The sequence below is a fragment of the Protopterus annectens genome, chromosome 6.part1 (genome assembly GCF_019279795.1).
Source record: "Protopterus annectens isolate FY-2018-M chromosome 6.part1, PAN1.0, whole genome shotgun sequence".
Classification (NCBI taxonomy): domain Eukaryota; kingdom Metazoa; phylum Chordata; order Ceratodontiformes; family Protopteridae; genus Protopterus; species Protopterus annectens.
In genome coordinates this window covers 175,457,629-175,485,388 of record NC_056738.1, presented here as the reverse complement: position 1 = coordinate 175,485,388, position 27,760 = coordinate 175,457,629, and the positions used below count along the sequence as shown (strand labels likewise).

General features: G+C 45.5%; 1 protein-coding gene across 1 annotated transcript in view; it reads left to right on the top strand.

The window, feature by feature from the left end:
* LOC122805450 (angio associated migratory cell protein) overlaps positions 1-27,760 on the top strand; it is a 925,733-nt gene that overhangs the window by 611,098 nt on the left and 286,875 nt on the right. Inside the window, exon 9 of the mRNA XM_044075608.1 lies at positions 21,002-21,092. Within this exon, the coding sequence (XP_043931543.1) occupies positions 21,002-21,092 (91 nt within the window). The remainder of the gene's footprint in view (positions 1-21,001; positions 21,093-27,760) is intronic.

Here is a 27,760-nt window from a genome sequence, read left to right as displayed (position 1 = left end):
GGGTCAGGATTTTTCTGATTCCAGGAAAAGGCTAAGGACTTTTTTACACTTACCACAGCATAGGCCTTTAGCCATTCCACCTGTACTATCAGTTGTTGATGATGCATACAATGATGCCAGTATTGCCCCTGATTCTTTTCCCCCGGCCCCTGCAAAACCTGATAGATACTACAGGGTCCCGGATTCTCACTACCACGTGTATAAGGCTCATGCTGCAGACATAGAAACCATTTCTCAGGGCCCTAAAGGTGTTGCAGCTGCCTCTGCCAAAAACCCACTACCATCTGAAAGAGAATCTAGAGCATTAGAGAGATGGGGTAAAAAGGTTTATACATCTGCTACTCTTTCTGCCAGGGCTTTAAACTGTCAATTTCACATGATACAGTATCAGGAATTTTTGTTAGATCAGCTGAATAAAAAGCTGGCCTCCCCAGAACCTTTAGACCGTAAGTCCCTTCAGGATTTGATACACAACTCTCAGCAGGTCAGTAATCATTTCTTAAAATGTGGCTATGATGCACTGGAGGCTTCATTTAGATCAGCTATGACTGGAGCAGTGATTCGAAGGCATGCCTGGTTAAAAGAACAATCCTTACCAGACCATGTTAAGTCTAAACTTCTGGATGCCCCTATGGAGAAACAAAGTTTGTTTGGCTCCCCTGCACAGGAGGTTCTAAAGAAAGTGGAAGAAAAAGCAAAATCTGTCCAAACAGTAAAGGATTTTTTGCAGGTCCAACCTCCGAGGTTTAGCAGAAATTGGCCTTCAAAGAATTGGTCCTTTCCAGACACCTCCAGAGCACAGAGAGGCAGAAATAGACGCCCAAGAGGCAGAGGTCAATCTAGGGGTGCCTACAGGGGTTGTCAGTGGCAACCTGCCAACCAAAGAAGTGCCGCCACAGCTGCGACTACAACCACTTCTACAGGACAGACACAATGACTTGGCTCTGATTCCGCCTACCAGGGAACAACTGGAAGCACTCTTGGGCGGAAAGCTAGCTTTATTCTCAAGAAATTGGCATTGTATTACAGGAGACAAATGGACTTTACAAACAATAGACAAGGGCTACAGGTTTCACTTCCACACTCTACCAAAAAGAGAGGAATGCCAAACCTTCCACCAAGCCAGAAATCAGAGGCTCTAAAACAAATCATCAGTTTACTAAGGATGAGAGCAATAGAAAAGGTACCATCTATGGAACAAGGCCAAGGATTTTACTCCAGACTATTCCTTGTACCAAGAAAAGAAAATCAATGGAGGCCTATTCTCGATTTGTCCGACTGAACACATATCTCATTGTTCCAAAATTCAAAATGCTGACCCTACAGCAACTTCTTCCCATGCTGGGCAAGGAGTCTTGGCTGGTGACTCTAGATCTCAAGGAGGCATACCTGCACGTCCCTATACGACCAGATTGCAGAAGACACCTCAGATTTCTTGCAGGATCAGAGCATTATCAATTCTCAGCATTGCCCTTTGGCTTATCTACTGCGCCCAGAGTATTCACGAAATGCTTGGCATCAGTAATTGCTCATTGCAGGCTTCAGGGAATTCAAATCTACCCATACCTGGACGACTGCCTAATACAAGCGGACAACAAGACAAAATTAATAAAGGATTTGGCCAATATCATACAACTGCTGCAAGCCTTGGTATACGCAGTCAACATACAAAAGTCAAGACTGGTACCATCCCAAAGGATAACATTTTTGGGTGCAGAACTGGACACAATAACTCAGATGGCTTTTCTCATTGAGGAAAAACAAAAGCAACTACCAGTCTATTTTATGGCATTAACAAAACAAACTCAGCTTACTGCAAGGAAAGTCCTGCAGGCCCTGGGTTACATGGCATCCTGCATAATATTGTTCCCACATGCCAGACTGCATATGAGAACGTTACAATGGTACCTAAGGAATGTATGGTCTCAGCACAGACACAGTTTAGAAGCCCAGATACCAATCATTCCATGTCTGAAAAAAGAATTCCTGTGGTGGGCTCAGGCCTGTCGGACAAACAGAGGATTGCCTTTCCACAAACCACATCCAAGGCAGACCATCACCACGGACGCCTCAGACCTAGGCTGGGGGGCTCACATGGAAGACAAGTGCATCCAAGGCCTATGGTCACAAGACCAGCTGAATCTACACATAAATCTAAAGGAGATGCTGGCAGTGAAACATGCTATCGAGGCATTCAGACCATTCATCCAGCAAGGACACCTGCTGATAAGGACGGACAATACCACAGTCATGTGGTACATCAACAAACAGGGAGGCACACATTCATACCCTCTATGCCGGATGGCAATGGACCTGTGGAACTTGGCCCTGAATCTCAACATCCAACTGCAGGCCAGATTTGTACCAGGAAAAGAGAATTCACTAGCAGACATTTTAAGCAGAACTACCACGGATGCTCAGGAATGGATGCTGCATCCAGATATTTTCAAAACCATAACACAGAAATGGGGAATGCCAGAGATAGACCTGTTTGCATCCCCACACAACCACCAACTGAAGAAATTCTGCTCAAGAGTATACCACCCACTTGCCTGGAGGGTGGACTCCCTTTCTTTCAGCTGGAAAGACCTGACAGTATATGCCTTTCCACCTCTTCCTTTGATGTACAAAGTTCTACTGAAGATCAGAGAGGAACAGCCAAAGGTAATTCTGATAGCTCCACACTGGCCAAGGCAACATTGGTACCCACTACTGAGAAGCATGTCTCGGACGCATTCATGGCATCTACCTCTATGTCCTTTACTTCTAACGCAGAACAACTACAAGACCCTGCATCCAAACCTAAAAACACTGCAGCTAACTGCTTGGAAAATTGCATAAAACAAAACCAACTTGATTTATCTCAGAGGGTTAAGGACATTATCCTGGAGGCTCGCAGACCCTCCACAAGGAAAACATATTCAGCCAAATGGAAAAGATTCCTCATTTGGAGTGCAAAAAAGGGAGAAAATGTCTCACTAGCAAACCTACCACACATCCTGGAATACTTAGCAGAACTGTTCCACAATGGCCTGTCCTATTCTTCCATTAAGATACATGCATCAGCAATTTCAGCAGAGTACAACATGGATCCTCCGGTCTTCTCTCATCCTCTCCTCAGACAATTTCTGAGAGGGATCAAAAATGTAAAGCCTCCAAGGAAAACCACCTTTGCCTGCATGGGATCTCAATTTTGTGCTAGAAAAATTAACACTTCCCCCTTTTGAACCAGCAGCAACAGCAGACTTACAGTTCTTATCTTGGAAAACTGCCTTCCTGCTAGCAATCACTTCAGCAAGAAGGGTATCTGAGTTACAGGCATTAATGGCAGTACAGCCTTTCCTTATCTTTCATCAGGATAGAGTGTCTCTTGAGAACCAATCCTACTTTTATGCCAAAGGTGGTATCCAGGGTATCCTTGAACCAAGCTATACATTTACCTACATTCTTTCCCAACCCACAGAACAGGGGGGAAAAACTACTACACACCTTGGATGTGCACAGACAACTGCGCTACTATCTGGACAGAACCAAGGCCAGCAGAAAAACTGACCAGCTTCTGGTAGCATATGCAACAGGAATGCAGGGAAAAGCAATTTCAAAACAGACAGTCTCAAAATGGATAGGAAATTGCATTAGATTCTGCTACTCATTTCATGGAAAGACAACTCCTGAAATTATCAGGCCTCATTCCACAAGAGCTACAGCCACAACTACAGCTTTCCTACGAGGAGTGGCTACCAAAGACATTTTAGAAGCTGCTACTTGGAGCTCCGTGCATACATTTGCCAAGCATTATAATCTTCCTTTATACTCCAGATCCCGAGCAGGTTTTGCAACTGCTGTTTTACAAGGGATCTTAACTACACCATCATTATCTTAGTGCCTCCTCCCCCAGTTTGGCTATGGTATTCTACCCATTTGTTAGGACTGCAGATGCATCCTTGAAGGACATAGTACAGTTTTGTACCTACCATAAATGTAGATGTCCAATAGGTATGCATCTGCAGTCAGGATTACCCACCCACCTTCCCCTCAGTGGTATTCCTAGGGTACTTACCCCTCATTTAGCTAGCTGGGGGAATCTATTATGGTGTATTTGTTTGTATGTATATATGTATATATATTTAGTTTTCTACTGTTTGGAGTTTTCTGCATTTATCCAAATTTAGCCTTCCTAGAGGGCACCTGGCATCTGGGGCAAGAAACACTGAGGAAAATGGCGTCGGCTGATGCCTTTATACCCAAGCAGCTATGACGTCGGGTGAAGTGCGACATCAGCCGAGGCCAGACCCAGACTTTGGAATCCGGCCGACCGAAGGGCTGCCTGAGGCAGGACAACTCATTTGTTAGGACTGCAGATGCATACCTATCGGACATCTACATTTATGGTAGGTACAAAACTGTACTTTATAACTGCTTCTCACTTTGAACACAATGATTAGGTTTTGTTCTTTTTAACAAGACATGTCATGCAGTTTAACTGTCCATATTGTCTCACAACTGTGAAGATGTCAGTTGCCAACAAAGATCATAGCCTTTCCAGGTTAGTATGTGAACCAGTGTTGCACCATTGGCCACAAAGTGCCTCAGGCTAAGGTCCTCCGTTATTTGCTCAGGGCAGACTTGTGGAGTTAACTGGTGGACTGAGTATAGTGCTGAAAAGTGACAGGAATAAAGTACAAGTAACTGGTGTGGTAAACTGTGTACATACTGTCCAGTACCGTTAAGTCAGTAGTGTCATATCAGGAAAAAAACAGTAAGGAAATTCTCTTAGCAATTTAATGTAGCTGTCTTGAAAGCAGGCTGATGTTGTGTAGTTGTATTTTTTATTTAGATATTAAAAAAAAAAAAAAAAAAAAAAAGTATATGGTTATTTGCATAGATTCTACAGCTAGAGTGGAAATTACCCATGATTGTCTTTGCTGTTTAAGTTATCAAAAAGAATGAGTCAGACAGAGATGTCCCTTGCCCCTTTTTACATCTTGAACTTTTAGCTGCTAGAGCTGAATGCTTAACATTTGGGAGTACATTTCTGATAGGTTGAGAAGAGAAGACTTCATTGTATGCCGAAGATGTACTGGTATATGGGGTGCTTATTCCAGTGTTTGGATGAGTTTAGCATATTTTTCGGGTTGCAGAGAATCTAAAAGAAAGACAAGATAGTAACAGTGAATGTTGTGTTATTGTGGTTTCAAAAAAAAAGTGTACGACTACTTGTGGGAGTCATCTCCTGTTAAGTATCTAGAAGTTTGGCGTGGGAGTACCACTGAAGTCTATTAACAAAGACTTACAAACTTAAGAAAGGATTAAAAGGCAGTTTTGAGGGGAAATGGGTTAACTTGGAGTTTAATCAGATGATTGCTTTCCATTGTTTTATCTTTCCCCATTTTTATATGCATTTCAAACATTCACAGTCAGTATCTCAGCTAACATCTTAAAGCAGTATGATTGGCAGTAGATTTTTCACGAACGCCGAGGTGCCAGCTCGACGTTTAACCTTCAACGAAGGCACGCCCATTTACCATGTCTTTCGAACGCCCACCCAACTGTGGGGAGGACATGCAGACTCCACACAGAAGGCACTCCCCGCACTCCAGCCGAGAATTGAACAGGAGAACCTCTTGCTGTGAGGCAACAACGCTACCGCTGCACCACAGCAGATGTCTTTGAAGCAGTAAAGAATATGATGTGGAATTATGTTGTTAATGGAGGTAAGGCTCAGGTAGCGTGGAATAAATGGACACTCTTGAGAGGTAAGAGAACCTAATGTCTTCAATCCCTATGTATGTTAGGAGGCTCTGTAGATAAACTATGTTTGTGTTTGTATAAATGTGGTGCAAAGCAAAAGTGAAAAGTTGACTTAACCACTGTATATATTGATATGATGTTATGTAGTCCAATCTTGCCTTCATTCTGGGTTCGGAGCCAAACCTTGGCTCCAACTCGACTATACTCTAGCTCAAAGTCTTCAATTGGCTTGTGGCTAAGAGGTATCCCATCATGCAACAGGTCCATTCCACAGATCTCATTTGCCGCTTGTTACACTCTGACATGGTCTCTCTTTTGGCCGTGGCTAAGTAACCTTTTTTCTAAAGTTTTGGATATTTATTGATCTAAAAAGCTATTTTCATAGCTACTGTGTGTGTGTGTCTCTCTCTGGTTGGTTGAGTGTCCTTTTTCATTGGTCGTTTTTTGCTATCCTGTCTACTCCCTTTCTTCCCACGGGCTAGGCCCGTTTCAGTTAGAGGACCTAGTCCTCCCCATTGTTTTCAGTGTGGTCTCTTTGAGTTGTGCTTCTGTTACTTGTAACTTATTTAGTGTTTTTGTCGTCTGATAGTGGTGTTATCCTTCCTTTATTTCCCCCAGGCTAGGCCCATTTAAATTAGAGGACCTAGTCCTCCCTGTAGTTTTTGTTCCCGTCGGTTTCTAGGCCGTTTTTAGTTAGAGGCTCTAGTTTCCCGTGTGGAGTTTAGTTAGGTTTTTTGTGTGTACATGTAGTTTGGCAGCTTGTGTGTGTGTGTGTGTGTGTGTGTGTGTGTGTACTCCTTATACAGCATGTCTAAGGATTCTAAGGAACACAGGCCTTTAGGCTTTAAAAAGTGTATTGAATGCAAAAATAAAATATCTTTGACTGATGGGCACTTTGTGTGCGTGTACTGCTTGGGTGCTATTCACCTCCAAGAGTCCTGTTCATTTTGTCATTCCTTCAGTCCCTGCGTGCTACAGGAGAGGAAGAATAAGCTCATCCTGAAAGGACTGCTTAAACACTCCTTCGAGGAATACTTGGCTAAGTCTTCCAGTACCATATCCACTCCAGCTAAAAAAGACTGCTTAGAAGCGCTCTTCGGCTCCGTCTGTTTCTTCGGAGCCACCAGAGAAAGTTGCTAGAACAGCTTCTCCTTCTTCAGTTCTATTGCCTTTGATGCCGACAGCAGGTGGTGTGTTGACTGCCTGTATTGGCTCCCAGCCTTTCGGAGCCGGTTATGGATATTTTGGTTCAGAGCCGGTTTCCAGTTGTTCAACCGGGTTCTCCTTCATATCAGTCTCCCTCTGTAGGAAGATCCAGATCTCCAACTATATCCTCCAGGTCCTTGGGGTCCCTTTCCGATGAGAACGTTGATAGAGTGGTGAAGAAACTGCTTCAGTCGTCAGTGCTGGCCAAATTGATTTCGGTTCCAGAGACCATGGCCCCTTCATAGTTTGTTTGACCTCCTCCGAGCCTTTCTCGGCCCTCGGAGCCAGAGTTGTCTGTTTTGTCGGGTGCCGTTAGGTCGGTTCCAGTAGCTTCGCCTGGCCTCTCTGTTCCAATTTCCACTCCGACCCAGTCAGTTCTGTCCACGGGGTCAAAGGTCGACAGTTCCCCGGTGAGACCCGAGGGGGAGGGCTCTGATTGATCTTCATTGGTTCCGAGCCTTCCTCTCAGTGCTTCAGCTCGGGTGAGCTTGGACCCGACATCTGCTTTGGACCTCATCTCCTCGGTGCCAAGGGCTACTACCATATCCTCTATGGTTAGTCGACCTTCGGATTTGGGGGATCAGCCTTCGTGGTTATGAGGAGCATGCTGGCCAATTCGTCAGCTGCATCGTACGGCACCGACACTCTGCCCCCCTCTGGCACCGGTGTCAGTTTCAGATCACCCTCTATCCATGGACAACAGAGACCTAAGGCCTCAGAATACCTCCTTGAGTGATCCCCAACTTTCTGACATCTCCCCAGAGTTTTTGCCTGAGGAACCTGCCAGAAAGAGATTCTGTAAGAGGAAACATGTCGACTCCCCGGATGAGTCTCTCATGTCAGACACTGACCTCGAGGATTCAGAGGGGTACCCCAAGTCGTCTTCTGAAGATCTCTTTTTCAGATATCCTGGAGATGTTGAAGCAGAGAGGCGGCTGGCCCTCCAAATCCCCTTTTGATGAGGAGTCGGTGTTCTGAAGGCTTTCAGGTCTCAACCTTCCGCCTCTTGGGTGTCTCCCCCTTTCGATGAGCTACTAGATCTCATCTGTCAAAAGGTGTGGGAAACTCCTGACACTGTAGAACCGGTCCCTAGGAGACCCAATAAGTTTTTGTCCACTCCCACAGACAAGGAATATCTGACAAAAGCTGTTCCAGTAGATGCCATAGTAGTGGCAGCAGCCACCAAGAAGGAACTTGCTGAAACTTCGTCTACCGTCCATCCCCATAACAAGGAATCCTGGGCCATGGACAGGTGTGGGAAGCGTGTGTTTACCTCAGTGGCCTTTACTCTGTGGTCGCTGAACTACTTGATGCATTTTTCAAGGCTCCAGAGAGATCTCCTAAAGAGCTAGGAGATTCTCTACAGGGTAACGTTTCTGATGTCGTGGCACAGAAAGTCAATGCACAGATGCCTACCCTAAATTCCCTTACCAACTCTTCCATAAGGCTAATCTCATACGCAGCCGACGGAGCAAGCAGGGCAGCAGGTTTGAAGTTGCTCTTAAGAGACACTCCTGGATGTGCCTGTGTAACTTTGCAGAGGCCCTCAAGTCTACGTTCACCAATGCCCCATTTGACGGTTCATTGTTATTCGGAACCAAGGTGAAGGACACTCTCACTAGGTGCGAGCAGGAAGGAAAAACCCTGTCTGCTGTGGGAGTCCGTTTTTCCATGCCTTCTAGACCTTACCCCAAGGGCCAGAAAAGTGGGAAAATGTGGTTCAGCGAAGTTGCAGAGGTTTTTTCAGGACGTACAAAGTGATTTCCCCTCCAGAGGCAGGGGAGGGGTGGAAATTCAGGTAGATGCTGCCCTAGAGGCAGAGGAGGCCTGCATAACTAGGGGGACCGTGATTCCTTTCGCGGTTCTCCCTACCAGCGCGCCTGAAAGGAGGCCCGACTGTGCGTCTCTGAAGCCGGTCGGGGGTCGCATTTCTTTATTCTCAGAAGCCTGGTAAGACGTCACCCAAGACGAGTGGGTTTTAAAGATAATTTCCAGAGGTTGTCATATTCCTTTCTCTTCTCCTCCCCCGACAACCAAGAGAATTCCAGACGTTCCATCCGGTCAAAGGGATTCTGCAACTTTAGAAATAAAAAAGTTGTTTTCAAAAAGAGCCATCCAGCTTGTCCCTGCAGACCAAGTAGGATTAGGGACTTACTCCAGATTCTTTTTGGTGCAGAAAAGAACACGAGACCTGAGACCCATCTTGGATCTCAGCTGATTGAACCTACATGTACAAAAGTTCAAGTTCTGCATGGTCACCTTACAGTCAGTACTCCCTCTGTTAGGGAAAGATGTTGTGGATGTGCTCCATCGACCTCAAAGATGCTTACTACCGTATCAAGATGGGACAGGGCATCAAGAAGTCATCTACGCTTCCAGCTGGGAGCCAGTCATTTTCAGTTTCACGCCCTGCCCTTTGGTCTCACCACAGCCCCCAGGGTGTTGACCAAATGCATGGCAGTAGTAACGGCTCACTTGAGATATCGGGGATTCCAAATGTTTTTGTACCTGGACAACTGACTCCTTTCTGCCACCACCAGGCATCTACTGTTACAGACCAGGGACGCCACCATTACACTGTGCCAAAGGTTAGAAATTACTCTAAATTGGGAAAAAATCTGCCTTGTTGCCCTCGCAGCGTGTTTGTTTTTATCGGTGCCAAACTAGATACGTTGCTCACAAGGGCCTTTTTACCAGAAAAGAGAATTCAGGCTCTACAACAGCAAGTCTACTCCTTGCTACCATTGAGAAAGGTCAAGGCAAAAGTGGTCCTCAATTTATTAGGGACCATGGCTGCCAAGATCATGCTAGTTCCCTTTCCAGACTGCACATGAGAGTTCTTCAGTGGCTGCTTTTCACCCAGTGGTCACTACAGTATCTTCCTCTCTCACATTCAGTTCTGATTACGGACACGTGCAAGCATGATCTACGCTGGTGGCTTCAGGCCAGCAGTCTCAATGTGGGCAAGCCTTTTGTACCATCTTTCCAGTTGCCACGGTGACCACGGATGCCTCCCAGATCGGGGGGGGGGGCATTATCTTGGCAGGACAGTCCAAGGCACGTGGCAAGATCACGAGACCCATTTGCATGCCAATATCTTGGAGATGAGAGCAGTGCTATTAGCATTGCAAGCACTTCAGAGCTTTCTCCCTCTAGGAACAATTGCAGTCCACTCAGACAACATGTCGGTGGTATGGTATCTGAACAAGCAGGGAGAAACCAAGTCATACCCCCTTTGCAGAGAGGCACTTCGAGTTTGGCAGCGGGCGGTGTCTTCCCAACGCTTTCTAGTTACAATGCATATACCAGGGAAGTCCAGCGTGATTGCCGACAGGCTGAGCAGAGCTATCCTAATGCTTCACGAATGGTCCCTGAACAAATTTGTTGCGGAGAAGATATTCCGCAGAAGGGGTCAGCCTTGCTGCAATCTATTTGCCAGCCCCTTCTATGCCAAATGCAGCCGCTACTCACCCTTATCCCCCCGGAGGGGGAGACACCCAGGAACGTTCTGGTTCACAATTGGCCCTCCGGCCTTCTCTGTGCCTTTCCATCATTTCCTCTGATATCGGAGGTCATTCAGAAAGCACAGTCTTTGGGAAGCAAAATGATCCTGATTGCCCCACATTGGCCTCATCAGATTTGGTTTCCCTTCCTTCAACCCTATCTAATGGACGATCCCTGGATTCTGGACCCAGATCCAGATCTGCTGACTCATATCAAGACAGTTCCGTCCCTCCATCCAGACCCTCAAGTTGACAGCTTGGCTGCTCTAGTTCCGCCCCTAGTCAGGCTTCATGATTTTTCCCCGGACATGGTCCATATTCTGTCGTCTTCTCACAAGCCTTCTACCAGGAAGATTTATTCCAGTAAGTGGAAGAGATTCACCATTTGGGCCCGTGAAAGGCATATTGATCCTTATACGGCTCCTATTTCGGCAATATTAGAATTTTTTTCTTAACTGTTCAGTCAGGGATCAGCTGCAGCAACCATTAAAGTGCAATTGGCAGTGATTTCTACCTTCCACATTGCTAATGAGCCCAACCTTGTGGCTCATAGGCTTTGTAGGGCCTTTCTGAAAGGGACAATGTTACTCCAACCTCCAGTCTTTGATCCAGTAATGCCATAGGACCTCAATTTTGTTTTATTCACCTCGGCTCCCTTTGAGCCCGCAGCTACGTGTGACCTAAAATTCTTGCCATGGGAGACAGTATTTTTGCTAGCCATAACTTCAGCTAGGCGGGTCACTGAGCTCCAAGCTTTATCGATTAAGCCACCTTATTTGGTGTTTCACAAAGACAGGGTCTCCTTAAGAACCAATCCTTCTTTTATTCCAAAGGTTGCTTTTGCTGTCAGTATTAACCAATCCATTGAGTTGCGTGTGTTTTTTTTCTGAATTTTCTAACAAGGCAAAATTTAAGTTTCATCAGCTAGACGTTCATAGACAATTGTGTTTCTGTTTTCATAGGCCAAAAGATTTCAGGAAATCAGATCAACTGTTTGTCTCGTTTTCAGACACTAGACTTGGGGTTCCTGTTTGTAAAGTTACCTTGTCTCTCTGGATCTCCAATTGCATCTCATTTATTTATGGTTCCAATGGCAAAGAATTACCCTTTAAAGTAAAGACTTCATTCTACACAATCTGTGGCTACCTCTACTGCATTTCAGTTAGGATGTCTATGGATGATATTTGTGCTGCAGCAACATGGGCTTCGCCTCATACTTTTATTAGTCACTGCAAATTAGATCTGGTCTCTAGAGGCGGATCTTCCTTTGGTTCCACAGTGCTCAAGAGTATTTTTCACTGAGCCACCCAAGGTCAAGGTGCTATGGACACTGTCCCAGGGGTAAGAATGAAGGCGAGGTTGGACTACATAACATCAAGAAGTTATGTACTCACCATAACGTTCGATGTATGTAGTCCATCTCACCTTACATTCTTACTAACCCCCCCTCCTACCCCCTCCTTGAGGACCTGGAGGTATAGTCTCTAGGTGTCAGTGGTCCTTTCTTCTTAGTGTGTGTGTGTGTGTGTGTGTGTGTGTGTGTGTGTGTGTGTGTGTGTATGTGTGTGTGCGCACGTGCTTGCAGCAAACAAGATCTGGGGAATGGGCCTGTTGCATGATGAGATGCCTCTTAGCCACGAGCCAATTTAAGGCTTTGAACTAGATTATGGCAGAGTCGGAGCCAAGGTTCGGCTCCGAACCCAGGGGTAAGAAGGTAAGGCGAGATGGACTACATACATCGAACATTATGGTGAGTACATAACTTCTTGTTTTTATCCAAGCCTACTGTGAGTGAGTCAAGGCAGCGGATTACATTCATCCTGTATGATGATGTAGATGGTAGTGACTTTATGCATTATTTTAGTACAGCTGGAAATTAACCCCCTGGGCAAAGTTAGTAGTGCTTGTTGGGGAAAATCATTTGAGAATAGAGTGTAAGGTGGGTTTAAATAATTGTGAAATGTGTTGTTTAATTCTAATTGGGGTGCTCTACTTCTAGATCAAGAAATGTTTGAGTTCTTCTTTTCTTTATATTAGACTATGAAGACTTAAATGACTAAGTTGTTGGGTATTACTGCCCCAGCAATAGTAATGTTTGTTTATTAGAATTACATTGATAGGTTTCATTATTTAGGTATGCAAGGCTTTAAGAGCTTTGGTCACTGAGACAGTTAGAATAAGGGAACACTTGGGTAACTTGTTGAATGAAGTAGATTAAGACGTCTGGATTTGGATTTTTCATTTACCTGGATATGCCGTCAAATCTGTTAGGTTTACCAGGATGTGTTTGCATAATTTTAGAGCTCTACAAAGGCTAATAAAGCTTTTATATGTTAATCCTCTTTTTTAGAAAGAGGAAGAAGAGATGATTGGATCATGAAAACGTATATTTTGATATATACTGCTTTACATTTGTTCAGTAAAGGATTGTCATTTATTGTGGGAGTATTGCAGAAAAAAGAAGTGTTATCAAAGTGCCGAAATGTTGATATTGTGTAGGGTAGGCTAAAACGTACTAAAATAAGCTAAGAGGATATGTTTCAATTGATGTTAAATAAAAAAGTTGTACCAAAGAACTGGAAGTCAAAATGACTCTGACAGTATATGAGATAATTTAAAATAATGGATGAATTTGCTGAGAAAGAGTTATATCACAGAAAAAAGAATTTCATGGGATCATTATGTAGTTTTAATGGCTACCTCTGTGAATATAAACAGATGCATTTGATAGACAGCACTGATATACTCAGATATTTAGAACTCATTAGAAGATGACGCATAAATGCTATTAGATGGGCATTTGACTCTGGCTGGATTTTAATAATTTTTTAAATTGTTGGTTTCTTTGTACGAAAAACAGTATACTCCTGTTGTGTAAATGTTGGATTCAGTTTTTTTGTCTGCTAAGCAAACGTTAGTTTTTAGGACCCAAGTTTGCAACAGTGGGGTTCATATGTTTCATATAGGTTTGTTTTTATTCAATACAGATGCTAAAAGATTTGTAAAACAGTTGCACCTTAGAAGTTGGGATACGTAAGTAATGTTTTGCATTTTTGTGTTTGTGTAAAAAAGTCAGTTTACGTGCACAACCACTCAGTATGGTAATGTGTAATTCTGTTGGTTAACAATGAAATTGATTGGAGTGATTTGAGTTGCGGTTACAGTACTGAAGACATAACTGTTCTTTAGATGCAAACAAATATGTTTTTAAAAAAGATATACGGTAGAGCTCACAGTTTTGGTTTAGGCAGAAATTCGACCGATTGCAGATGACATGAGTTTTCACATTAGAAAATGCATGGGGTGTGTTGTTAGTTGAGGGTACCAAAGAGGACAAAGTGCTAGAGCGAGCTGGAAGGGCAAGTTAATTGAAGCATGGCAGTTGAAATGCTCTTTGCTGTTCTTGAGGGTTAGGATATTACAGAATTTCAACTGCAGGATTATAATATCTGAAGTAGTTAACTTCATTTGGTCTGCAACCTGTGGGATACGGATCTGACCTCGGATCCAAGCCGGCAACTTTACAAAGCTTAGAGCTGAGCTCCTAGCTCCTCCCCTTACCCATAATCCCCTGCCAACCCCGACTGACCTCAGATCTAGTTTGCCGCACTTCTGGTCAGCAGCTAGGTTTTGAGCTCCTGGTTCTAGGGTCTTCACAGAGTTGTGAGAAATTTTAAAACTTGTTTTTCTTCTACCTTTTAGTGTACAAGTGTGTTGTGTTAGGTTCCCTTTGGTGTAACTCTTGTAGTTGAACTTTTTTTTTTTTAGTTAATTTTAGTTAAATTACCCTCCCCTTCGCTGGTGTGTAGCTCTGTGTGTAGTGTGTTTGGGGCCTAGTGAGTGTGTTTTCTTTATTATATCTGAGGCCCCAAAGCCAATCTTTTCTAACTGCACCGAGTGTGGCCATAAGCTCTCCCCGGCGGATGGCCACACTCGGTGTGTCCGGTGCCTTGGGGTTGAACACCTTTCCCCTGGATGCACTATCTGTGCGGCGTTCAACCCCAGGGCACTGAAGGACCGGAGGTCTAAGCTGATCCTGGTGGGAATTTTGCCCCCGGATTCGGCTTCGGCCTCCGGTATTTCTGTGGCCTCCTCCCAGGCTTCGGCGGCCACTCCTGCCTCTCTCCCCCTGGCTGGGACTCAATCTCCCACTTCGGTGCCGGAGGAGAGGGAGGTCAGGAAAGAAAAACGGAGGGAGAAGCACCACAAGCGGTGGGCTGAGGCCTCCGCTTCGCCCCCCCCCCTGCTAAGCGGGCTTCTCCGTCTACGGCTTCCAGGTCTCCTCCTTCTCGGCTCTCATCTGCTGCTTCTCACCGGGACCCGAGGAGGAGGAGACCCGATCTCCGTCGAGGTCATCGAGGCGGCACTCCCGGCCAGCCTCTGTGGCCTCGTCGAGATCAACACGTAGCCTTTCTGAAGCTGATTTGGACCGGGTGATGCGAAGGTTCATCCAGGCCCAAATGCAGATGGGAGTGCTCCTGCCTCCCCCCCCCCCTCCGGGGGAGGGGGCTCAACACCCTTCTTTGTCCCGATAGCTCCTTCTCCAACCCGCTTCCCGGGTTCGGAGCGCTCGGAGCCGGGCAGCGTTGGAGCCGGGGGTGGGTTGGTGCCGACAGTATCTGGTACTTCGGCTCCGACTCTCCCTTCGAGTTTTCCGGATCCGTCCTTGTCGGATCCCAGCTCTCGGAGCCGTGCTCTGAGCTTCGGATCCGAGGGGTTTGGTGTGTCTTCGGCTCCATCCAGGTCGGAGCACACTGGCCCTTCGGATCCGATGGTCTCGTTCCGGCTCCGATCCATCCATCTGATCCAAGTGATGGTCGGCTCTCGGATCCTAGAGAGAGTGGCTCTCCCTCGGCCTTCGATGTGGTGGAGAGGGCCCTGTTGAGTGCATCCAGGCCTCTGCTCCCTGCTAAAGCTCCATCCCGCACTTCCTCTCGTTTGGGCAGGGCTTCCGTCGCCCAGCCACAGGGACAGCCTGCTTTGACGTCTCAGGTCGTTCCCCTGGAACAAGACGTTGCGTGTGAGTCGTCCTCGGACTGTCCCCCCCCCCCCCCGAGGATGTTCCTCACAAGCGGAAGTGTAACCGGAGGCACGTGAACTCCCCCAAGTCCTTGACAGAAGACATGGATTTGGATGAGAGGGAAGGCTCCCCAAGGTCACCCCCGACGATGTCCCCTTTGGAGACATCATGGAAATGCTTAGGATAAGAGGGGGGTGGTCTGCCCCCAAGGCTTCCTCGGACAAATCCGTGTTCCTGGAGGCGTTCGAAGCAGGCCCATCTATCTCTTGGGTGTCTCCTCCGGCCAACCCCTTTGTGGACCTTATCACCACTAGGGCGTGGAAGGAGCTGGACACTGTGGAGCCAGTCCCCAAATGTCCCGACAGGATCCTGAGCCCTCCAGCAGAGAAATCCCATTGGAGCAATGGACCCCCCCGTAGATACCATGTTGGTGGCGGCAGCCACCAAGATGGAGCTAGCCCAAGAGAGTCCCTCAGTCCATCCCCCGAGCAAGGAGTCGCGCTCGATGGACCGTCTCGGGAAGCAGGTCTTTAGTTCAGCGACCTTCTCTTTAAGGTCCCTGAACTACATGGCACATATCATTCGACTGCAGCAAGACCTTATCAAAGAGTACGCTGCATCGCCCCCGGAGTCCATGTCGGGGGAGGACAAACAGTTGTACTCCACTCGCATGGCCACTCTTAGGTCTATATCAAACACCTCTATGCGGCTTTTATCCCATGCTACAGAGGGGGCCGCTAGAGCCAGCGGTGCAGGCCTAGTTATGAGGCGCCAGGCCTGGCTCTGACATTGTGATTTCGCGGAACCCTTCAAGGCATCCTTTGCGAATGTCCTTTCGATGGTCTGCCCTATTTGGCAAGACAGTTCGCGAGACCTTGGTCCAGAGCGTAAAGGACGGGAAGACATCTGCCGTCGGAGTCTGCTTCTCTGCTCCCCAGAGGTCCTTCTCCAAGAACCAAAAGGGACAGAAGAAGATGTGGTTCCGAAAGTCGCAACAATCCCAGTCCGCTCCAGACTCCTAGTCCTTCCGCGGCAGAGGAGGGACAGGGTGGATGCCGCCCTAGAGGCAGAGGGGGCCCGAAGAACTTTGGGTCCAGAGAAACCTTCTCTGATCCGCCCACGCAGCAACCCTGAAGGGTTGCCTGAATGCTCCACTCTGGAGGCAGTTGGGGGGTGTTTCTCGAAGCACCTGGCAGCTTGGGAGTCCATTACAACAGACCGCTGGGTGCTTCGTATCATATCCAGAGGATACAGAATTCCCTTTTCCTACATTCCTGACACCCCGGACGCCTCCCCGATGTTCCACCCAATCAGATGGAGGCAGCAGCTGCAAAAATTCGGCTGCTTTTGGGAAAAGGAACCATCCAGTACGTTCCCCGCAGGCCAGTCTGGATCGGGTTACTACTCCAGGTTCTTTTTGGTGCCAAAAAAGACAGGGGACTTAAGGCCCATTCTCGATCTTTCCCTACTAAATCGGTCAGTAACCAAAGAAAAGTTCCGGATGGTCACTCTTCAATCTATTCTCCCCCTCTTGCGGGAGAGCGACTAAATGTGCTCCATAGACCTCAAGGACGCTTACTACCACATACTAATGGACAAACAGTCCAGGAGGTTTCTCCGCTTCCGGATGGGAGCCAGTCATTACCAATTCAGGGTCCTCCCCTTTGGTCTCACCTCAGCCCCCAGGGTGTTCACCAAGGTATTAGCAGTGATTGCGGCCCATCTGAGACTCCAGGGAATGCAGGTCTTCCCGTACCTGGACGACTGGCTTCTCACTGCCCCGACAAAGCATCTACTATGCTTAGCCATGGACTACTTTCTCAGCCTTGCTCCACAACTAGGGATCACCATAAACTCGAACAAGTCCTCTCTCACCCCGACTCAGGTGATAGACTTTATTGGGGCCAGACTGGACACCAACAGGCAACTAGACTTCTTAACTTCCGACCGGTTACACACTTTGAGGGCACATGTGCGGGCCATCTTTCAATCTTCAAAACCTCCGGCGGGATTGGTTCTGAGGGCCCTGGGGTCCATGGCAGCCGCTATAAACCTCTTTCCCATGGCTTGTCTGAACATGAGGATTTTACAGTGGACTGTCCAAGTCCAGTGGTCCCTTCTTCACTGCCCCTTGAGTCACCCCATTTCTCTCAGCAGGGCCTGCAAGAGGACTCTCGTTTGGTGGCTTCAATCGCCGGACCTCCTGGCGGGACGCCCCTTTGCCACGGCCCCCCCCTTTCACCATGGTGACCACGGACACCTCTTGTCTGGGGTGGGGGGGGCATTATTCGAGCAGGACGGTCCAAGGCATGTGGAACGATTCGGACACCTTATTGCACATAAATGTTCTAGAGATGAGGGCAGTGCTGTTGTCGTTGCAAGCACTTCAGAGCCTTCTCCCTGTAGGAACAATTGCAGTCCAAACAGACAGTATGTCTGTGGTATGGTATATCAAAAAACAAGGGGGAACCAAGTCTTACCCACTCTGTCGAGAAGCCATGAGAGTGTGGGAATGGGCGATCTCCACCAACCGCTTTCTCATTGCAATGCACATTCTGGGACGGACCAACATCCTGGCGGACAGACTGAGTCGCACCATCCTTTCACCTTACGAGTGGTCCCTCAACCCTCGAGTAGCGAATTGAATTTTTGCCGTTTGGGGTAAGCCCTGTTGCGATCTTTTCGCATCTCCCTCAAACACGAAATGCAGCAATTACTTTGCTCTCATTCCCCCTGCCGGGGAAGCCCAGAGGGACGCCTTGGTGCATGCTTGGCCACCCGGTCTTCTCTATGCCTACCCTCCTCTTCCCCTCATGCTGAAACTTCTTCAGAAAGCCAGTCGGTTGGGGAGCAGCATGATCCTCATTGCCCCATTCTGGCCTCACCAAGCTTGGTTCCCTTATCTCTGGTCTCATCGAGTGAATCCGCCCTGGATTCTAGATCCCCTTCCAGATCTAATCTCCCACCCCCAGGGACTCCCACTTCCCGACCTGGCCAGCTTCAAGCTTACGGCTTGGCTGCTGCAGTCCCACTTGTAGCTAGGACTCCCGGTATCTCTTCTCCAGTTAAAACTATCCTAGTAGCAGCGCACAAGCCCTCTAGTAGGCAGGTCTATGGTAGTAAGTGGAAGCGTTTCTCTATCTGGCAGAATTCCATAATTTGGACCCTTTTAAAGCCCCCTTGCCTGCAGTGCTGGACTTTCTTTCAGGTCTTTTTAATGACGGAGCTAGCTGTTCTACGGTTCTACGGTTAAGGTTCAGTTGGCAGCTATCTCTCATTACCACGTAGGTACTGAAATGGGCCCGATCTCTACAAAATTGTGCAAAACGTTCCTAAAGGGCACCTTTCTTCTTAGACCTCCAATAAAGGAAGCGGTACCCCCCATGGGATTTGACTTTGGTATTACAAGCCCTGACAGCCCCTCCCTCAAATTTTTGTCATGGAAAACAGCCTTTCTTGTGGCTATTACCTCAGCCAGGAGAGTATCCGAATTGCAAGCTCTTTCTGTGAAACCCCCATACTTAGCCTTTCACAAGGATAGGGTTTACCTTGGGACCAATCCCTCTTTCCTTCCGAAGGTAGTTTCTGAATCTAATATCAACCAATCTATCAACTTGCCGGTTTCTTTCCTAACTACAAGAACAAAGGGGAGTACAAATTACATTCTTTGGACGTACACAGACAACTTAGATTTTATATTCATAGGACATCTGGTCATAGACAATCCGACCAGTTGTTTGTCTCCTTTGCCAAATTTAATTTAGGTAAACAGGTCTCGAAAGTTTCCTTATCGAGATGGATCTCGCAGTGTATCATTACAGCGTATCAAAATTCCGGCAGGCCCGCACCTGAAGGAGTTCGTGCCCATTCAACTAGGGCTATGGCTACTTCTGCCGGCTTTAAGTCCAGGGTTTCCTTGGATGATATCTGTTCAGCAGCCACTTGGGCCTCATCTCATACCTTCATCAATCATTATAAATTGGACATTACCTCCAGAGGGAGAACTTCTTTTGGCTCCGCAGTGCTCCGGAACATCCTTCCATGAAGGCCACCCAAGGTTTAGTTAACTGGGGACTCTGTCCCACAGGTTGCAGACGAAATGAAGTTAACTACTTCAGATTAAGACGTTGAGTAGGTAAACTTAATTTGTCTGCAACCGTTCCCCCCCTCCGTCCCCCTGACCTTCAGATGTGTTTTCATGTCATATAGTGATGTACCATTCTGATAATGTAGTTAGTTTTACACTATAGTGCTTGCGGGCAAACTTGATCGGAGGTCAGCCAGGGTTGGCAGGGGATTATGGGTAAGGGGAGGAGCTAGGAGCTCGGATCTAAGCTTTGTAAAGTTGCCGGGTCGGATCCATATCCCACAGGTTGCAGACAAATGAAGTTTACTTACTCAGATGGAACGTTATGGGGAGTACATAACTTCTTAATCCAGTAAAATTTTTATTGTATTTTTATGTTTCCTGGATTAATCCTTCTGGAACAGCTCCAGTTTCTTAGAGGACCTTGAGACAAAGCTTACAAAGAGTGTACTGTTACTTTACTGTTAGTTAAAAAAAAAAAAAAAAAAAAAAAGGTTCTGTGTTCCCTAGTTGGAAAATTTCCCACAATGTTTGGTAGTAGATCAGAATGTATGCAAGGATGCATGATAAGCATACAGTGGGTGAGTTTAGGCTGTACTGACTAGGTGGTATTGTAAACATTGAAGTATGTGAGAAAATGTTGGTATTTGCATTTTTTGAAATGTCCATCAGAAGTATCTGAGCTAAACTCTTGAGACAGGGTTCCATTCTAAAAATGTGTAATTACTGTGTGCCCTTTTTGCTATGTTACTTGATATGCTGTTTATGTGGAGTAGAAGTTGTTGCTACTTCTAAGGTTTCGGCTGTTAGTATGCCAAGAGATTAAAGATGGTTAGAGTATGACATTAGCCTTTCATTAGACGTTTGTGGGCAAAGGTTAAATGTATGGTTTTAGTTTTGTTTTCTGAAGACGTCCAGTAGTTTATTTTGCACCTCACAATGATGTGTTCTACTAGTGAGATAAGCAGCCAATCTGGCTATTTTGTGGCTGAAGCTCTTTTGGTTTAAGTACATCTTGTTTTTAGATTCCTGTTGCTACCCTGTTGTAAAACAATTTTTTGGAACAAGGAAAAAGTTGGTAGGAAGGGTTTGCTTGTTTTTGTTCGTAAGCATAATTTTATCATAAGGTTTCATCAAAGGTATTTGTGTTGTACAGTAGGCTCTTTGTAGCCCATTTCACTTTTTAAATTTGCTTGTGTTTTTGCAGATCCTTATTATAAAAATGATTTTTTTCATTTAAGACTAATTTACTTTGATGCAGTTGTTTGAATATTTGTTGAGCGAGCTTTGAAATAAGGGTTTCTGGGTTAAAAGCTGCTGCATGACCTCACAAATGTAATTTAATAGTATTCACTACTGTCACAGAATTTCTGTTTAGTAAAAATGACAATTTGTTACAAGTAATCATTTTATATTTTTCTTCACAATTTTTAGACTGCCACTTATTGCGATTGGACACTTAAATGGGATGTTGGCAATTTATGATATTTCTACACAGACCCTGCGACATCATTGCCAGCATGAGGTAATAGTTTTTATATCATTCTATGCAGCATTAAAAATAGGATGGGTGTACAAAGAGAAGATTTCTTCTAAGTGCATCAGAAGTATATATAGCTAAGACGTGCACAGATTTACCATTTTAGTACGAGTGGGTATGCTTTCTGTTCTTTGGCATTTGTCATGTGTTTTAATTGGAATCAGAAGAAAAGTTTGGTGGAAAATTGTAAATGCATACTGAATTACAGAGTCATTCTTATGACATCATTTTATTCTGTGAGATACCACAAGATGCCAACATTTTTTCTGGAAATAAATGTGTTCAGGAACATCAGTATAACATTTAATTTTTCTAGGAAACCAGTAGCAACAATGTCCATTTCATTCTTTGTTTGGTATGCTTTGTTCATTTTTGTAAGGTACATGCATAAGGCATGTGTTATAAAACAGTTCCACTTCTGCTGTTTTGATTTCTAGGAATTAGTGGCAGACCTGTGGTGACCCCTAACAGGAGAAGCCGAAAGATATAAAGTGGCATTCATCTGTCAGAATCCTGTTAAGTTTTTGTATGAGTGTGGCACTTCTTGTCACTCATAAGCTGAGATGATTAGAATGACTGTCCTAATATGGAACTAATCAATGCTTGTAATTGCACGGTTGCTGTGGTAAAGGTTTTTAATGGCACCCTAGCCTTAAGCTTAGTATAAAGCTGTGAACCCATAATCAAAAGCATAAAAAGATAGTACCTGCATGGTCTGTGAACTGGGTTATCCTTTTAATAAAAGGACTGAAAGCATTCATCTTTAATATTTAAAGTGTAAACTTGCCTGCTGCATTGTAGGTGATATGCAGTTCCTTTACCCATTTTTCACAGAGTGAGATGAACAAGGATTTCCATAATGTCAGCAACATTGCAGTTGGACGTTGCTCCCAAATCGTCCCTGAAAAGACGTGTGTTCAAGGGTTTCCCATTTTGCAGCAGTCATCACTGACTTTATGGTTCCCATTTTCCCAGACCCACTCAAAGTAGTTCCTGCCTCCGGCTTTACTTAGGACTTTCTTTATCCTACAAGCATTGACTGATACGAGAAATGACTGTCATCTCTTTTTAGCCAACTAAATCTCTTATAGATTGTACTTTACAATGCGAACATTATTAGTTATACAGTCTTCTACTGTTTAACTCATAAATGTGAGCATGCTGCTTTCTTGATTTTTTTGCATGGTTCATAAATGTAAAGTGATACAGATGCTCCTTTCTGAGTTTATATCTTTGCTTGAGAGTATTTTGTTTTAGCAGTTTAATGAATACACACATGGGTACAAAATACCATTTACCTATGAATAAACCATCTGGGGTTTCCGCACAGTTAAGCATAGGAGATTAACATTTTATTTGATAGTGATGTATTTTTCCTTCATTGTTTGTTTCATAAGATGAATTGGACACGGTGCATGAAGCAAGCAGCAACTCTCACTAGAGTTGGTACTTGTTATAGAGTCTGCCTTCATGCAAGATGGATGCTGATATAAATAGTAGAACAGAGCAGAATTCATGAGCTGTTAGGATTCCTCACTATGTACAGTTGATAAAATGCCCAGCTGGAGTATTGTGTGCCGTTGGTGCTCATTATTGTAACAGCATCAAAGGAATTGAGGAAGATTAGAGGGAAGTAATAGCATGCCGCGGTGGTACGGCGGTAGCGTTATTACCTCACAGCAAGAGGTTCTCTCGTTCTATTCTCGACTGGGCTTGGGAGTGCCTTCTGTGTGGAGTCTGCATGTCCTCCCCGTGGTTGGGTAGCGTTCGAAAGACATGCGTGCGTAAATGAGCGTGCCTTTGTTGAAGGTTGAGCGTCGAGCTGGCACCTCTACGTTTCTTAGAAATCTACAGCCAATCATTAGCGGACCGAAGTTCCGCTGTGGCTACCCCTTACCGGGAAAAGCTGAAAGACAAACAACAACAAGAGGGGAGTAATAACAATGGTACCTGGTCTGTAACAGAGAGAGACCTTAACACTTAAAATGTATTCTTGGATTAAAAGAAATTAATTTGAGGACAGACATAACAGCAACTTAGTTTAAAGAACTCTGTAAAGATCAGGTCTGTTCCATTTGTCAGAAAAATAACACTTGAGATGAAGTCAGATATACAGGTTACAAGGTGGACAGCAGGCACAGAAACCTTAGTATTCAGCAGCGATGGATGTTCCTCATGTTTCACTGTTGCAGTCATCACCTGTGGGTTATCCCTGCTGTGGTAGTTCGTGGCCGGCCCGAATACAAGAGTCTCAGTGTTTTTTTTTGCAAAGGCTGCCGTCGCCTGTAGTCTGACATCAGGTCATCAGCGCTATAAAGCAAGGCAGCCGACGTCATTGCATCAGTCTTTCTTGTTGTGGAGCCCGTAGCAGAAGCAGTTTGCATGAGTGCCAGTCGGTCACTACCAGAAGTTGAATTTCAGCTGAAAACGTCTAAAGCCAAGTACCCCATTGGGGATCCTTTTTTCTTGCACTAACAGATGTCCGAAAAAGTTAACAATTGTCTCGCCTGTGGAAAGCAGATCCCACATAGAGACTTCCATTCTTACTGCGTCACTTGTTTATGCCCAGATCATGATGTCCCCCATTGCCGATTCTGTGCCCTCTTTAATGCAAGAACCATTCGCTGTAGAACTCTTTTTGTGGACAGTTATTTTCGTATTCCATCTTCGCATTCCAATATGACGTCCGTCAACTAACAATCTATGGACATTCTGAAAAAATGTAGAAATAAAGATAAAGACAGACCACACAAGGCTAAGCCTTCCGACAGCACTACTGCTAAACAGGTTGTCAGATGTTCTTCGTGTTTCACTGTAGCAGTCCTTACATTTGGGTTATCTGCTTGCAGGTAGCCCTCAGTCTGCCTGATTAACAAAGTCTTGGGTCCTGCGTCAGTTGCTGTCCTTTCTTCCATGACGTCAGGTTGTCAGGGGTATAAAACATGCAGCCGACACCATTACACCAGTCTTTCTTGCCATGCGGTGCCCGAAGATGAAGCAGTTCGCAAGTGCCGGTCGGCTGACTCCTGAAATTTTCGGAACCGAAATCTTCAACTAAAGTGAAGTACCCCGTTGGGGAAACTTTTTCCTTGCTCCTTACCGATGTCAGTAGAAGATCAAGCTAAATCTATGCAAACTGTTAAAGATTTCTTACAAGTTCAGCCTACTAGATTTAGTAGGCACTGACCCTGTAAGAATTGGTCCTTTCTAGCCCCTTCTAGATCTTTTCAAGCCAAACCCAGACACCAAAAAAAACCCAGGTTTCAGTCCTAGGGGAGACTCAGAACTAAGCAGTGGGGGGCCTCCACTTCCAAATCTGGGAATAATAAGACTCCCCCCATGGTAAACTGTCTCTGACTTCCTTTTAAAATTTCCAAGCACTTATCAACTGACTGCCCTTTGGGGGGAAAGATTGCTCTTTGTGCAAAGAATTGGGAACTCATTACCCAGGAAAAATGGGTTTTAAATATAGTGTCCCAGGGATACAGATTTCACTTCCACACGTTCCCAACCAAGTGGATGGCCAGACCTTCCACCAAATCAGTGGGCAGAGGCCCAAAACCAAGTACTTTCTCTCTTAAGCGCAGGGGCTATTCAGTTGGCACCAGAAGAGGAAAAGGGACAAGGTTTCTACTCGAGACTTTTCCTGGTACCCAGAAAAGACGATTCATGGCGCCCTATCCTGGACTTGTCTACTCTTAACACCTTTTTGTAGATTCCAAAATTCAAGATGCTGACTCTTCATCAATTACTTCTATGCTAGGCAAAGATGCCTGGTTGGCAGCACTAGATTTAAAAGAAGCAAACCTGCACATCCCAATCGGGAAATCTTGCAGAAGATACCTACGCTTCAAAGCAGGCTACACGCGCTGTCAGTTCTCTGCACTGCCCTTTGGCTTATCTACTGCGCCCAGGATATTCACAAAGTGCCTAGCTCCAGTAATTGCATTTTGCAGGCCAAGAAATATTCAAATATACCCATACCTGGATGATTGTCTAATTCAGGCAGAAAGCCAGGACATACTTTTGAATCATCTGGTCATTGTTCAAAGGGTTCTGACTTGTCTGGGGTACACCATAAACGAAAAGAAATCGCACCTGGTTCCCCATCAACAAATTATATTCCTGTGAGCAAGCTTGAATACAACTTCCCAGATGGCTTACCTCAAGCCAGAGAAACAAATTCATTTGACAACCTTCTTCAAACAAGTGGCCACAAAAACTCTGCTATCTGCAAGACAAATACTGCAAGCCTTGGGGTTCATGGCATCCTGCATTCTTCTAATTCCATATGAAAGACTGCATATGAGGAAACTACAGTGGTATCTAAAAAGCCTATGGTGTCAACATTCTCAGGATCTAGAAGCAATGATTCCTATCATACCTTGCCTACACCTAGAGTTCCTTTGGTGGGCAGAGGCCTGCCACCAGAACAAGGGACTACCTTTCACACCACCCCTTGCCGCCCAAACCATAACAATAGATGCATCAGACTATGCATGGGGGCCTCACCTGGGAAGTTAGTGCATTCAGGGCAAATGCAACCCAAGTCAAATGCACCTGTATATCAATCAAAAAGAAATGTTAGCTGTACAGAATGCTCTAGCCTTCAAGTACCACATTCTTCCAGGACAACTAATGATAAGGACGGACAACACCACTGTTATGTGGTACATAAACAAGCAGGGGTGTACACATTCTTACCCCCTCTGCAGACTAGCCATGGCATTGTGGAACAGCCTTGAGCTACCAAGTGCACCTACAAGCTCAATTCCTGCCAGGAAAATTAAATAAACTGGCAGACGGACTAAGCAGAAACCTCATGGACCCACACGAGGGAAGCTGGAACCAAGGATTTTCAACATGTTGACAAGCAAATGGGGGAGCCCATATATAGACCTTTTTGCCTCTCCCCAGGACTACCAGTTGGACAAATTTTGCACAAGGACTCCCCACAAACAAGCCTGGAAAGTGGATGCTCTGTCCTTCAGCTGGAAAAACCTATCAGTCTATGCCTTCCCCCCTCTGCCTCTGCTCTCCAAAGTACTACTAAAAATCAAACAGGACAAACCAAGGATGATTTTGATCACTCCAGACTGGCTGCGCCAACACTGGAACCCTCTCCTGCACAGTGTGTCACGGTTATCCCCATGGCACCTGCCTCAGACTCCTTCCCTGTTGTCTCAGCAGAACCAGATTCTGCACCCTCAGCTTCTAACACTGAACCTTGCAGCCTGGCTAATTACATAATCTCTCCTTTACCATCCCTCAGTAAACCTGTGATGGATATCATTTTAGAGGCAAGGAGGCCTAGTACTAGAAAATCTTGTGCTGAAAAATGGAAAAGATTCTGTGCCTGGAACCAATCTCAAGGGATGAGCACAGGAGCGCCCAATTTACCTTAGATTTTACAATACTTAACTGAGATGCTTCACAAGGGCCTGTCTTTTTCCTCCATTAAAATCCACGCCTCAGCCATTTCAGCTCATTATAACACAGAACCTCACATCTTCTCTCATCTGCTGCTCAAGCAGTTCCTCAGAGGGGCCAAAAGTTTGAGACCACCCAGGAGAGCTCCAACCCCAGCCTGGGACCTTAACTTTGTTTTGGAGAAACTCCTTCTACCTCCTTTTGAGCCAGCTACTACTGCAGACTTAAAATTTCTTTCTTGGAAAACAGCTTTCCTTTTAGCAATCACTTCAGCTAGAAGGGTATCTGAATTACAGGCCCTTATGGCAGTGGAGCCTTTCATCATCTTTTATGCGGACAGGGTGTCCCTCAGAACTAAATCCATCCTTCATGCCCAAGGTGGTATCCAGTGTGGCTCTTAATCAGTCCATTCATTTGCCAACCTTCTTTCCCAATCCACAGAACAAAGGGGAGCAGATACTGCATTCCTTAGATGTGCACAGATAACTTAGATTCCACCTGGACAGGACTAAATCTCAAAGGAAATCTGAACAACTGCTGGTGGCATTTGCTGCAGGGGCAGAGGGGAAGGCTATTTCAAAGCAAACCATTTCTAAATGGATAGGTCATTGCATTCATTTCTGCTATAAGCACTATAGAAAACCTATCCCCCAGGGGATCAGACCTCACTCCACCAGGGCTGCATCTACCTCTACAGCCTTTCTCAGAGGCGTCCCTACCAGGGACATCCTAGAAGTTGCTACCTGGAGTTCTGTACATACTTAAGCATTACCATTTGCCAATTTTCTCTAAATCCAGAGCTAACTTTCCCACTGCAGTCTTGCAGGGCCTTATAGCTGGTTCTAATGCTATCTAAATTCCTCCTCCCAGCCATAGCTTTGGGAATCTACCCAAATGTAATGACTGCAACAGTGAAACACGAAGAACACAGTACAGGCGTGTACATTTACCATAAATGTAGATGTTCGAGTGTGTTCACTGTTGCAGTCCTGGTTACCCTCCCTCCAACCCCCTAACTTATTTTGGCTATACCTCTACTTTCCTTTACTATGCTTAAAAGCCTTTTTGGTGTATTTGCTTTTTTGTTGGATGTATATCTTTGTATTTTTATTTTTAATTGCATCCTATTGGGGGGCACCTGACGTGTGGGGCAAGAAAAACTGATGTAATGGCATCGGCTGCATGTTTTATACCCCTGACGACCTGACATCCTGGAAGAAGGG